This window comes from Hemiscyllium ocellatum, chromosome 4 (assembly GCF_020745735.1).
Source record: "Hemiscyllium ocellatum isolate sHemOce1 chromosome 4, sHemOce1.pat.X.cur, whole genome shotgun sequence".
Taxonomy (NCBI): domain Eukaryota; kingdom Metazoa; phylum Chordata; class Chondrichthyes; order Orectolobiformes; family Hemiscylliidae; genus Hemiscyllium; species Hemiscyllium ocellatum.
Window position 1 is genome coordinate 135,898,054 of NC_083404.1, and position 14,172 is coordinate 135,912,225.

At 41.7% G+C, this 14,172-nt stretch overlaps 1 protein-coding gene across 2 annotated transcripts in view; it reads left to right on the forward strand.

Annotated features, from left to right (window-relative positions):
* Positions 1-14,172, forward strand: part of trappc8 (trafficking protein particle complex subunit 8) — a 137,829-nt gene that overhangs the window by 57,655 nt on the left and 66,002 nt on the right. For both annotated transcript variants that reach the window (XM_060823884.1, XM_060823885.1), the window contains 3 exons: positions 3,172-3,425; positions 9,817-9,932; positions 10,625-10,775. In XM_060823884.1, the coding sequence (XP_060679867.1) occupies positions 3,172-3,425; positions 9,817-9,932; positions 10,625-10,775 (521 nt within the window). The remainder of the gene's footprint in view (positions 1-3,171; positions 3,426-9,816; positions 9,933-10,624; positions 10,776-14,172) is intronic.

The following is a 14,172-nucleotide window of genomic DNA, read 5'->3' on the forward strand; positions in this document are numbered from 1 at the left end:
CACTACTCTGGTGAATCTCTTCTGCACACAATCTAGTGCAGTTAAGTCCTTTAGTGTCTCCTGAGGGACTGAATGCCTTGCTGATATTCCTGATTTCTGCAAAAGCAAAATGCTGTAGATAGAGGAAATCTGAAATAAACTTGAGAAATCTGGGTCTAGCAGGATCTCTAAAAAGAAACTGAACATTTTGAGGCCAGTATGACTGTCCTTGGCAAGGTTTCTGGACATCATTTGGCCTCTAGTGTTATGGGGAAAGGGCAGGAATGTCTGGCAACCATAATCCTGTTGAATGATGCATATTTGAGGGGCCGAATAGCCGCCTCCTACTCCATTTTTTAAGTGTCTTAAAGTATTCCAGCAGGTGACCAGCTAACTATTATAGTTTTAGCGTGACTTTCCTACTTTTATTTCAACAGTTTGAAATACAAAGCTGACATTCCATTAGACTCCTGTTACCTCCTGAACTTGTAAGCAAGCTGAGGTGATTCACGTATGAGGACACCCCCAATCCCTTTGTGCTGCAGCTTGGTGCAGTATTTCTCAATTTGCATAATATTCAGTTCCTCCACCTTCCTGCCAAAGTGCATGACCTCTCATTTTCCTATATTGTATTAAATATGCCAAGTTTTTGTTCACTCAACATGTCTGTCCTTCTGTGAACTGGGGGTGACCGTGGAGGAGCACTTAGTGATAGTGATCAAAATGCTTTTAAATTTGTTATGGAAAGGGAGAAAGATGGCCTGCAAAACAGGTTTTGGATTGGGGTAGGTTGATTGTATTAGAATAAGGCAGGATCTGGTCAAAATAACAGTAAACAGCTACTTGAGGGTCAATCCACAGCAGAGCAGTGGGAGGTGCCCAAAAACTAATGAGGTAAAGTACAGGCCTCACCCGTTCCCTTTAGGATGAAATGTAGGAGCATCAAGCTGAGAGAAGCATGGACAAAACGTCGATTCTCCTCCTTGGATGCTGCCTGACCTGCGCTTTTCCAGCAACACATTTTCAGCTCTGGTCTCCAGCATCTGCAGTCCTCACTTTCTCCGAGAGAAGCATGGATGCCTAGTAATATTTAAGACTGGATAAAATCGAGACATACAGCCACTACAAAGGGAGTAAAACAATGGAGGCTTAAAGCAATATAGAAAGGGGGAAATCTTAGAAAAGTAATGAGAGCAAAGGAGGAATATGAAGAAACACTGATGGGCAAGATTAGAGTCACATGACACTGCAAGGCTATCAAGAGGAAGAGAATGAGGGAAGGACCAAGGACTAAATGTGTGAGAAGTCAGAGGACATTGGTAATGTGCTAAATGAGTACTCTCTGAATGGAAGGGCACTTGGAAACTGAGGGGAGAGGTTAATCCACAGATCCCTAAACATGACCAGACAAGTTAATAGGGTAGTTAAGGCATACAGGATGCTTGCCATTCATTGAGGTGTAGATTAGAAGAGCAGGGTGATTGTTAGCACCTACAGAACATTGGGCTGCAGCTGGAATACTGTGTGTAGTTCTTGTTACTATAGGAAGGATGTGATTGCACTGGAGGGAGTGAAAAGGAGATTCACCAGGATATTGCCTGAGATGACGCATCTCAGCTATGAAGGGGAACTGGCTATGCTCAGGTTGTTTTCTTTGGAGCAGGGATGGTTGGGGTGGGGAGATGAGTGAACAGAAAGCAGCTGTTTTCTTCGTTGAAGGGACGGTAAAGAGGGGGGTGCAATTTCCAGGTGAAAGGTAAAGATTTAGAGGAGATTTGAGGAAGAACTTTCTCACCCAGAGTGTTGTGAAAGTCATGAATGCACTGCTTTGGAGGGTGGTTGAGGTGGTGACCTCAAGCCTTTAAACATTGAACCCTTGAGTCATAACATTCCAGGCTCAGAGCCTGGTGCTGGAAAATGGGACTAGTGTCGATAGCATTGTAAATTTTTTTTAATACAGACTTGATGGGCCTAAGGACCTTTTCTGTGATTTCAAAGGTGCATTCCATCTTCTGGTTCCCTTTTATGTATCCTGCTTGGTACCACCTTAAATTCTGTCAGATTTGTCAGGCATGCTTTCCCCTTCATGAATACATGCTGACTCCACGTTTCTGAAATTACTTAAAATTCTGAAAATACACAATTATAATCAATGTTTAGCTATCTGGCCTATACTCCTGTGTTTCTTTTCCTCCCTTTTTCAATAAGATTTACGTTGGCACTTTTCCAGTCCTGTAGAATTTTTCCAAATCTTGAGTTTCTTTGATTACTACCAGTGCATCCAGTACTTCTGTGGTTCTTTGCTTCAATCCTAGGATGTATCCTGTTTGGTCCAAGGGACCTTTTGGTCTTTACCCCCAATAATTTCCTTAGTACTGTTTCTCATTCATTATATTTATTTCCTTTCCTCATTTTGCCCTCTTAGTTTTTTTTTGGAATACTTTAATGTCTTTGTAAAGATTGGTTATCATCTAATCTTTCACAGTGAGGTTTCCCATTTAAAGTAGTGAGGAATTTCTTGAGGGTCATGAGTTTGTAGATTTTAAAACCGCAGCTAGCTGTCCAGTCCACATTATTAATATGTATTGTAAATCATAGCAAGAGAGTTGGAGTACAGAAGCAGGGATGTCTTGCTGCAGTTGTGCAGGGCCTTGGTGAAACCACACCTAGAGCATTGTGTGCAGTTTTGGTCTCTTTTATCTGAGGAAGGATATTTTGTCCATGAGCGTGCAACAAAGGTTTAGCAGACTGCTTCCCGGGGTGGAAGGATTGATGTATGAGGAAAGATTGAATTGGTTAGGATTATATTCATTAGAGTTTAAAAGAATAAAGGGGGGGGGGGAATTTTAATAAAATGGCTGCACATTTTAAAAAAATGATGTTCCTGACAACCAATCTAGAGCCGGTCAAACGGCATGGTATCGGCCATTTAGGACTGAGATGAGAAAATTCATGACCCAAAAAGTTGAGAGCCTGTGAAATGTCTGCCACATAAAGTAGTTGAGGCCAATAGGAGATTGATCCCTTGAGGCCCAAGAGGTATGTCGGTCTCTGGGTACAGGAGGAAAGTGGGAACAGGGAACTGAGTTGGATGATCAGCCATGATTATATTGAATGGTAAAACAGGTTTCAAGGGCTGAGTGGCCTACTCTTTTCTGTGTTTCTAACTGCTCTTCCTTTTTTTTTTAACAGATGGAATTCCAAACGACTTTAAATCCCATCTATTTCAAGAAGATGGTCCTGTGAAGTCGGGGGGACTTGATGGTCCAAACCGACCAAAGTCTGTTGAGATGGTAAATGATTCAATCAAACAAAACACCTTGACTGCTCATGGACTCAGTTTAACACTCACTGATCATGATCGAATTAGACAGTTCATTCAGGAGTTCACATTTCGGGGATTGCTGCCACACATAGAAAAGACAATACGACAACTAAATGATCAGGTGTGGCTATTCTTTTGTGTTTATTTCTTTAATCATTCACTGCAACTGTTCAAATGATCAGATACCCATGTCATGAACTGATGATTAAATATTGCAGAATTATAATCACAGTACTTCAAAAGTACTTTGCCTTCTATAATGCACTTTAGAGTGGCCTGAGATCAGGTAAAGTGCTATACAAATGAGCTGCTTATTGAAAATGGTAAAAACTGTTTACTTTGTACACAAAACTGCTGATCAGTTAGCACCTGAAGAAAAGATGGGACAAACATTTCATGTGCCTTATGTTTGAGATTAACAGTCTCAAAAATGCTATTGGTTTGTTCTTTTCATAATTATCACAATGTAATAAAGGTAAAACTGAGTTGAATGTTTACAAATCACAACGATGAGCTTGTCTGCCTTGTAAATCAAATGTAGCATTCTTGAAACCAGTTTTGTGCAAAATGAGGCACATCGCGCAGAGCCTATCCACACAACAGCTATTCCTTTCAGCTTCATTGGCTTAGCTGAGAGTTTAATTTCATGAACTTTCAATACTTTGCAGAGAAATGCAGGTTTCTGTACTTGATGATTTTAATGCGTGGTGAAACGTTTTTGTTTGAAGAATGTTCAATGCTGAACGTTGTGCATGGAACGTCTTGTAGTAATAACTCCCTGTCACTGGGTGGTGCAAAAGCCCTGTGCTGCTCAGGATTGCTTCATCAAGTTTAGTCTGAGCCAAGCTCTGCGCAATTAGAAAACCCAAAATTCAAGGAATATGTTGATTGCCAATATTATGATTAGCTGTAGGCCACTTGAAACATAGGCATCTCTCTTTCCATTAGAAAGACAGTCATTTATACAAGCTGATGTGTACCACCTAAGTAGCAAGGCAACGAAACAACAGGCTTCCAAACAGTGCTAAATATTAAACAAAGTTGTTACTTTAATTTTATTTGGCACAAGCATGCTACATGGGCCATTCTACCGCTTGAGTCTACTCTGCTATTGAGTTAGATCATTGATCTGTTTCTTGCCTCTGGCGTTGTCAATGACATGTAGACCATGAAACTAGGTTTTGTATTAAGATAAAGAATCATTTTCAACCTCTGATTTAAATCTTATTTTCGAGGTGCAAAATTAATACAAAAGTATCCCTGGCCAGCGGTTGTAGAGTCATACTTTGCGGGAATAGATGCCTCAATCCAACTTGTTCATGCTGACCAAATTTCCCAAACTAAACTAGTCCCACTTGGTTGCGTTTGGCTCATAATACTCAAAGCCTTTCCCATTCATGTACCTGTCCAAATGTCTCTCAAATGTTGTAACTGTAATGTCTCTATCACGTTTTTAACAGCTGATTCCACACACAAACTGTCTTCTGTGTGAAAAAGTTGCCCTTTTAAATCTGTTTCCTCTCACCTTAAAATTATGCTCCCTAATTTTGAATTTGCCTACCATCGGGGGAGGCTGCCATGATTTGATATGCATTTTCATTTACACAACAAAATATTTGTAAGCTTCAGTTTTTAATGCTGATCATTTCTGACCTGTTAAGTGAAGCTGCTACTTTAATATAAAAAAAGCTTTGAATTCACTCGTGAGTGATCAGCTTTATTCCAGGTTGCTAGGTGAGTGAAATTGGAGCAAGGTTCAAGCCTCAGCAACTTAGCCATCACTGCAGGTTTTCAAACTGGCAGCTGAATCTGTTCTTTAGTGCATAGTTCATGCATCGTCAGGATAGTGAATTCTAAGTACACCACCTTCCTTTTAGGACCAGTATGAAGCAGCTGCACTTTATGGGACTAATGCTTAGTTAGACATTCTGGTTAATACGATCTTTGTTTGCTCTAGTACAAATGTGGATTACTCAGCAATGATTCGCAACTGCTCTCGCTCACTCCTACAGCTAAAGTAACCTAGGGCTTTTCTTTCTGGTCTGTCCCAATCAGCCACTGGAAAGTGGGATTAGGCGGCTTAGCTGTTTTGTTGACTGAGAATGTGCCAAATGGCTTCATTCAGTGTTGTAAATTTTATTTCCGTGTAAGTTACCTGCAGATGGGTAGGGACCTGTTCTGAAGTTGCTATAATGAAATGCCATCTTTTTGTCTTTTAGTTTCTATCTTACACTTTTTTTTTTAGTTTTATCCAAAATATAAATATCTGTAATCTAATAAATAGTACTGTAGCTTCATAATTACAGAAATGGTACAGAATTGTATCTACTCTAGGACAACGTGCAATTTGGCACTTATTCACATAATACAATTTGTGCTGCTGCTGTTTTGCACACACTCAGCTAAAACTGCAAGAGTTGGGTGTTTGAGTCTGTTATAAAGTAAAAGGTTCAACTCCTTTGGGGTCTTAAGTAGATTATCTAGATATTTCTTTCAGTGCTACAGTGACTATCAAATGCGTTATATGTTGGATAAACATTAATCCAAGTGCCTGTCTGCATTTTCAGGTAAATAGGAAAGATCTTAAGACACTTAATTTTATTTTGAAGAGCAGAGAAGTTTTCCTCCATGATGTCCCCATTAATATTTATACTCAACTAACTGCAAGAAGCCTCCACAGATCTGGCAGCATCTACATAGAATATAGAACATTACAGCGCAGTTCGGCCCTTAATGTTGCGCTGACCTGTGAAATTAATCTGATGCCCATCTAACTAACACTGTTCCCTTATTATCCATATGTGTGTCCAATGCCCTTAACGTCAACGAGTTGCAGTCAGGTCGTTCCATGCTCCTCCTACTGAGTAAAGAAACTACTCCTGATGTCTGTCCTCAATCATCACCCTTCAATTTAAAGCAATGTCACCTCATGTCAGCCTTCAACATCTGAGGGAAAAAGTCTTTCATTGTCCACTCTATCGAGCCCTCTTATCTTCTACATCTCAATTAAGTCACCTCTCCATCTTCTGTCCTATGAAAACAGCCTCAGTTCCCTCAGCCTTTCCTCAAAGACTTTACTTCCATACCAGGCAATATCCTAGTAGATCTCGTCTGAACCATTTCCAAAGCTTCCACATCCTTCCTATAATGCAGTGACCAATACTCCAGGTGCAGCCATACCAATATCTTGTACAGCTGAAGCATGACCTCGTGGCTGTGAAACTCAATCCCCCTACCAATAAATGCCAGCACGCCCATATGCCTCCTTAACAAGCCTATCAATCTGGGTGGCAACTTTAAAGGATTTATGCACCTGGATATCGAGATCTCTGTTCATTTACACTGCAAAAATTTTATCATTAGCCCAGTACTCTGCATACATGTTATTTCTTCCAAAATGAACTATCTCGCATTTTTCCGCATTAAACTTCTCAGCCCAGCTCTGCATCTCATCTATGTCCTCCTGTAACCCACAACATCCTTCAGCACTATCCACAAATCTGCCTACCTTTAGTGTTATCTGCAAATTTACTAATCCGTCCTTTGACGCCCACCTCCAGATCATTTATAAAAATGACAGACAGCAGTGGCCCCAGAACAGATCCTTGTGGCACACCGTTAGAAACTGGGCTCCAGGATGAACATTTCCCATCAACCACAGCCCTCTGTCATCTTTCAGCTCGCCAATTTCTGATCCAAACCCCTAAATCACCTTCAATCCCAAAACTCCATATTTTGTGCAATAGCTCACTGTGTGGAACCTTATCAAACCCCTTACTGAAGTCCATATACACCACATCAACCACTTTACCTTCATCCACCTGTTTTGTCACCTTCTCCAAAGAACTCCATATGATTAGTTAGGCATGACCTACCCTTCACAAAACCGTGTTGACTATCCCTAATCAAATTATTGTTTTCCAGATGATAAATCTCTTAACCTTTTCCAACATCTTAACCACTGGCCTATAATTGCCAGAGTTGACCCGACTCCCCTCCTTAAACAAGGGAACGATATTTGCTATCCCCCAGTCTTCTAGCAGTACTCCTGTTGACAACTATGACCAAGATCAAAGGCTCTGCAATCTCCTCCTTGGCTTTCCAGAGAATCCCATCCGGCCCAGGGGTCTTACTAATTTTCAGATCTTCCAAAATTGTTAAAATCACCTCTTTTTGTCAACTGCAATCCCATCTGATCTAGTAGCCCGTATTCTCCATATTCTCACTAACATTGCCCTTTTCCAATGTGAATACTGACTAAAAATATTCATTAATTGCTTCTCCTATGTCCTCTGATTCCATACGCAACTTCCCATTCCTGTCTTTGGCCTTAATCTTACACTCATCATTCTTTTATTCCTGATCTATAGAATGCCTTACGGTTTTCCTTGATCCTATCTGCCAGCAACTTCTCATGTCCCCTCCTGGCTCCTCTTAGCCCTCTCTTTAGATCTTTTCTGGCTAACTTATAACTCTCAAGCCCTCTGAGCCATCACACCTCATCCTCACAAGCCTTCATTTTTCTCTTCCTGGCTGATAAGTATATACTTTATCAAACACCTTCAGTGGTTGTTCCTTGAATAAGCTCCACATTTCGGGTTCATCCATTCCCATCCTATGCATCCTAAATTTTGCCTAATCGTATCAACATCGCCTTTCCTCAGGTTATACCTCTCCCTGCGGTTTATGTCTATCCCTGCCCATTGCTGTTGTAAACATAACTGAACTGTGGTCACGATCACCAAAGTGCTCACTGGATTCATTCCTCCGTACCAAATCTAATATGGCATCTCTCCTTGTTGGCCTGTCTACGTACTGTCAGAAAATCCTCCTGCACATATTGAACAAAAGCTGACCTTATCCCGTCAAGATTGGGGCAGTTAAAGCCCCCATAACAACTACCCTGTTACATGTTCTTACCAAAAACAATCTTTTGCTATCATGTCCTCTACATCCCTGGAACAATTTGGAGGCCTTTTGAAAACTCCCAACAGGATGACCACTTCTTTCCTGTTTCTAACCTTAGCCCAAACAGCTTCAGTGAGTGAGTCCTCAAATGTTACCTCAGCTGCTGTAATGTTATCCTTGGTGCATTGCCACCTCCGCCTCTTTCACCATCTTCTCTGCTCTTACCGAAACATCTAAATCCCAGAATCTGCAACAACGATTCCTATCCCCCCTCTAGCCATGTCTCTGAAATGGCCACAAAATCGAAATCCCAGGTACCAACCCATGCTGCGAGTTCACCACCTTATTCTGGATGCTCCTGGCATTGAAGTACGCACACTTCAAATCAATATCCTGGATGCTGCTGACCTCTTGTGATCTTTTAAGCCTATCCCTGACCTCATTACCCTCAACCTCCTGTACACTGGAACTACAATTCAGGTTACCCCCCCCCCCGCTGCATTAGTTTAACCCCCCAATGGCCCGTGCCAACGAGCATTCGCAAACCCCCCGCCCAGAATATTGGTACCCTTCTGGTTCAGGTGAAGACCATTCTGTTTGTACAGATCCTATCTTCCCCAGAAAGAGCTTCAATTATCCAAGAATCCAAAACCCCCTCTCCTGTGCCATCCCTGCAGCAACATGTTCACTCCACTCTTTCCCTGTTCCTAGCACATGACACAGGCAACAAACCCTCGATGATAACTGTTTCTTCTAGCTCTAAGCTTCTATCCGAGCTCCCTGAATTTCTGCCTTAGATCCCCACCTTTCTTCCTACCTATGTCATTGGCGCCTATGTGGATCACGAACTGGGGCTGCTCCCCCTCCCCCTCAAGGATCCCAAAAGCACTATCTGAGACATCACAAATCCTGGCACCTGGGCGGCAACACACCAATCATAAGTCTCTCTCATTGCCACAAAACCACCTAACTATGGAGTCCCCAAAGACTAAAGCTCTGCTCCTCTTCCCCCTTCCCCTCTGAGCAACAGGGACAGATTCTGCAACAGAAACTTGTGCCCCATTGGTTGCCACTGATGAGTCGTTCACCCCCCAACAGTATCCAAAATGGTATACTTGCTGAGGGGAACCACCCCAGGAGATCCCTGCACTGCCTGCCGGTTCCCTTTCCTACCCCTGACAGTAACCCATCTACCTTCTTCACACAGCTGTGGAGTAACTACCTCACTGTAACTCCTCTCAATAACCCCCTCCGCCTCCCGAATGATCTGAAGTTCATCCAGCTCCAACAGTCGAGACATTGATGCCTCCATTTATTTTGAGACCTATTTGTTTTAATTTTTTTTGTGTTATGATGTCTCCTAAAAGGGTCACTTATGGGCTGTCTGAATGATACCTTCTCAACTGCATGGCCATGTGCAGATTTGAGGATTCATTGATTAAAGGACACCTTTGTCACATCATGCTACAATGATTTGTTTATAAAACTTTTGCCTTTTCAATTGTAGAGGCCTAGACTGCTGCCTTACTCATGTTGTGAATTGTTCAAACAGTCCATCTTTTCAAAATCTTCTGATGTGCAAATCTTCTGATTTGTTTCTGCAGCTTGTATCCAGAAAAGGTCTCAGCCGTTCTTTATTCACTGCTACAAAAAAATGGTTCAGTGGGAGTAAGGTGCCAGAGAAAACCTTGAATGAACTTAAAAATGCCAGCAGTATATTGTAAGTATTTTGGGCTGAAATTCTTGGTTGGAACTTTTTTAAAAAAAAGACTACAGACTAATTAATTTCCTAAATTCAAAACTTTATAATGAAAGGAAGTGTTTACCATTGGCCTTGTGTGGCTTTGTTTTGAGGTAATGTTGCAGAAAATATTTTGATAAAGATTAGCAATGAGGAGTTAAAATGCGAAGGAAACCAGAGAGAGGCTGGAGACCTACGTTAGATCAAGAAATTGAAAGTTCACAGCCTTGAATTGAGGTTGAGGGGAGGAAATGAAAATGAAAAGTCTGAGATTGGAAAGACTTTTTCCATCTTGAGAAAAAAATACAACCAGAATTGCAAAGATTGGTTTAATTTGTGGGTTGAACCTTTCCACTGATGATTTGTTCAAAATTAGATAAATTGTGTGCCAGCACGATAAATAATAAATATTATGGGCTTAAATTCATTCGATTTGTGGAAGAGTTCTGAAGTGCTAACCATATAATCTGTTTTTTGGGTGTGTTTGAGTATATTGGCTTGGTTCTGAATCAAAAATGAGCCACATGCTTGGGTAATGAGTCCATGAAGAAATGCTTCAAACTGGTATACCTGTGGAGCACTGAAATTGCCAGGTCTGAATTTGGCACTTGCAATAGTCTAGGGTACAGGGATTTAGTTGCTGACTTTGCATTCTGCTTGATGATCTTCAGGTATCCACCAGAAGCTCCCGAGCTGCAGATAAGAAAAATGGCCGATCTGTGTTTCTTGGTCCAACACTATGACCTGGCTTACAGCTGCTACCATACAGCAAAGAAGGACTTTCTCAACGATCAAGCAATGTTATATGCTGCAGGGGCATTGGTTAGTTCTTAATTACCCACATTATTGAACCAATAGGTTGGGAGATGACACCAAAAATGCCGGGTAATTGAATGTTGAGAATATGTACAGTGTTTTGAAAATTACATTGGTACCTCCATTCTGATACTCATATTGATTAAGGAGTGCCCCTCTCGCCTTTTCCACAGTTTCTCCTCTTCCTGGCCTCAGCCCAGCTCCCAACCCCCAAAAGGGAAAAATAAGTCCCTGTGTAGCAAATACTTTCAGTAAACTCTTCTATTTTCCTCTTTTAAGTGAAAGTTACAGCTAAAGCTGTACACAGTGGGTTTAAACAACAGTGTCGTGTTAATTATTCTGTGGAGGTGCTGCTGTTGGACTGGGGTGGACAAAGTTTAAAAATTTCTCAACACCAGGTTATAGTCCAACAAGTTTATTTGGAAGTACTAGCTTTCGGAGCACTGCTCCTTCAGGTAGCTGTGGTATAGGATTATAAGAGACACAAATTTGGAGCAGCTCTCCGAAAGCTAGCACTTCCACATAAACCTGTTGGACTATAACCTGGTGTTGTGATTTTGAACTATGTTAATTATTGGCAGATTTCTCTGTGGGATTGAGCAGGTGTATTATTCTTGTTTACAACTGAAATTTCCTCTAGCTTGAAGCCATAAGCAAGCAAATCAGTGAATGTTGTCCACTGTGTGGTGCTGGAAAAGAACCGCAGGTCAGGCAGCATCCAAGGAATTCCTGATGAAAGACTTATGCCCGAAATGTCGATTCTCCTCTTTGGGTGCTGCCTGACCTTATCTTTTCTAGCATCACACTCTCGACTTTGATCTCCAGCATCTACAGTCCTCACTTTCTCCAAATCAGTGAATGTACAAAAACCAAATCCCAGCCATGACTCTAAATTGCTTAATTTTCCACAAGGAGAGCTGAACCATCTGAGTTTATGGCAATCTACAGCTTAGATAAAGGCCCATTGTGTCCACACTGATCAAAAGTAATGACCTAACTATTCTAAGCCTGTTTTCCAGTGCGTGGTCATCAACTTTGTGTATGCCTTGATGTTGTAAGCGCACATTTAAATACTGCTTAAGATGCTATGAGGGTCTCCACCTCCCTTACAGACAGGGAGCTCCTGATTCCCACCACCCTGAGTGAAAAGGTTTCTTATCCCATCTCCTTTAAACCTTCTCGATGTTCAGTGGCATTATTTGTAGTACACCAGTTAACATGGACTGGAATCTGGACTGGACCAGGTATATAAATAGTCTGGGAATTCTGCAGTGTTAGCTTGCTTCCTGTTTCCCAGTGGCTGTGCTCCAGCTAAAAGGTGCAAGTTAGAAGTATGAAAGAAAATTGTTATCTAGCCTAGAAGAGTGCAGCTGAAATCTCGAGCTGTACGCTATCCAGTATTAAACCCGCTTGACTGGGACCATATCCACAAATATTCACACCCTTCACCACTGACGCACAGTAGCAGCAGTGTGAACCGCAGTAACTCATCACCAGCACTTCTCGAATCTGTGACCCCTAGCATCTGGAATGAAAAGGGCAGCTGATGCATGGGAACATAATCTGAAAGTTCCCTTTCAAACCCCACGCTGTCCTGACTTGGAAATATATTACCATTCCTTCAATATTGCTGGGTCAAAATCCTGAAACTTTCTTCTGAATGGCACTATTCGTGCACTCTAGAAACTGCAGGGATTCAACTCCTCCTCATCTCAAGCAATTGAGAATGGGTGTTAAATGCTGGCCTGACTGACAATGCACATGTCTCACAAAAGTATTTTAAAAAGTGCATGGTGAGAGACATTTGCCTATTTGATGTCACTTTGAAAGAATTTCACTATAACATGTAGAGAATTATGGAATCGTAGAGAGCACTTTTTGAAAATGCATTGAAGTTGTGTCATATTTCTGTAATCCTTCAGATATTTTCCAGGTTATCTTTAGAACGTTACTGTTGAATTAATTGCCATGTATTGGACCTTCCAAACCTTTACTGTGATTCTATAAATAGCAAAGATGCAACCACTCCTGTTTTTAAGTCAAACCTCACCTGAATGAACACTTAATCAATATTAAAAATGTTTTACTACCTTAAGACAAAAATTGCTTAAGGTTCTTGTATTTCTACAATACCTTTAGTTCTGAAACGAGGTACTTATTCTGCAGTCTTGTGCTCAAAAGAAAATTTCTGAATTCGAATCTATTAATTCTGTTTGATTATCCTCGCTTCAAAAATATGAAAACTGAGTAGAAGCTGTTTCTTCACTAATTCGCTTAATTTGGTAATCCTCATTCAGTAATCAACCTTGGACGATTTCTAGATGCCTTCCAATACTTTTATTTTCTTTTATTCTATTCAAGGTTTGTGTGAAGATTTGTAGCTCGGGTGCCAATTGCCGTGGTTGTGGATATGTTCACCAAGCTGAGAAGTTGATTTGCAGATATTTCGCCCCTTGCCTAGATGACAGAAGAGACAGTACCGCTGCGTTTCACAGGGGGCTCCAAAACACTGAAGATGTCATGTAGACAGGGGACGACACTTCTGCAAATTATCTTCCCAGCTTGGCAAACATACCCACATCTTTTATCTTCTAGTCTGGAGCTTAATCTGGAGTCACTAGTTCAATTGTGACTTAGCTGAGTTACGCTGTTGTCTCAAACACACTGTTCATTATCTACACACGGTTCCTTTTCCGACATGTATAGAGGAACAGCGATTATCCGAATACCAGTTGTCAGAATTTCAGATCATCTGAAGATGATCTCAAGGTCCCGATTTAAAGACATTACATCAACGAGGTGTTACCAACAATGATCGCGTCCTTTGCTTAGTGATTAAAAGTGAAATGCTGCTGAGAACATTCCTGTGCATTGATGGGAGCCAGGCACTATCTCCAAATGACCACCTGCCCTCTCTCTCCACACTTTCCCTGGAGTTCTACACAGTGGTGTACCCTAATCCCACCCCCCCTCCCCTTCCCTAGATAATTTCTCCAGCGTTGTTCTGTACAGGGCAGAGTGGGAACTTGTCAAAAGATTGGATGTGTGTGTGCACATGCGCGGCTGCATATGTGTGTGCTATTTTGAGACCCCCACCCCTCCCAAAGGCAGCATCAATCTTGCTGTAGATGCACAGTCCGGCTACTTTCTCCACTACTTCATTTTGTTTTGGAGTCCCATTGGGGAAAAGTGATGAGGCATCTGGCCACTTCATTCCATCTGCTGTCTGGAAACATGTGCGGTGTGCTGCTGTCTAGGCTCCTGAAAGGGGAGCAGACCTAGCAAGTGCTCCCCCCTCTCAATCCCATTGAAATGAAGCAGTGGCAGGGAGAGGCTTCAGCAATGCTGCAAGTCCCTTACATACAAGTGAGTCTGCTCAGAAACAAACCCTGAGACGGGGGGG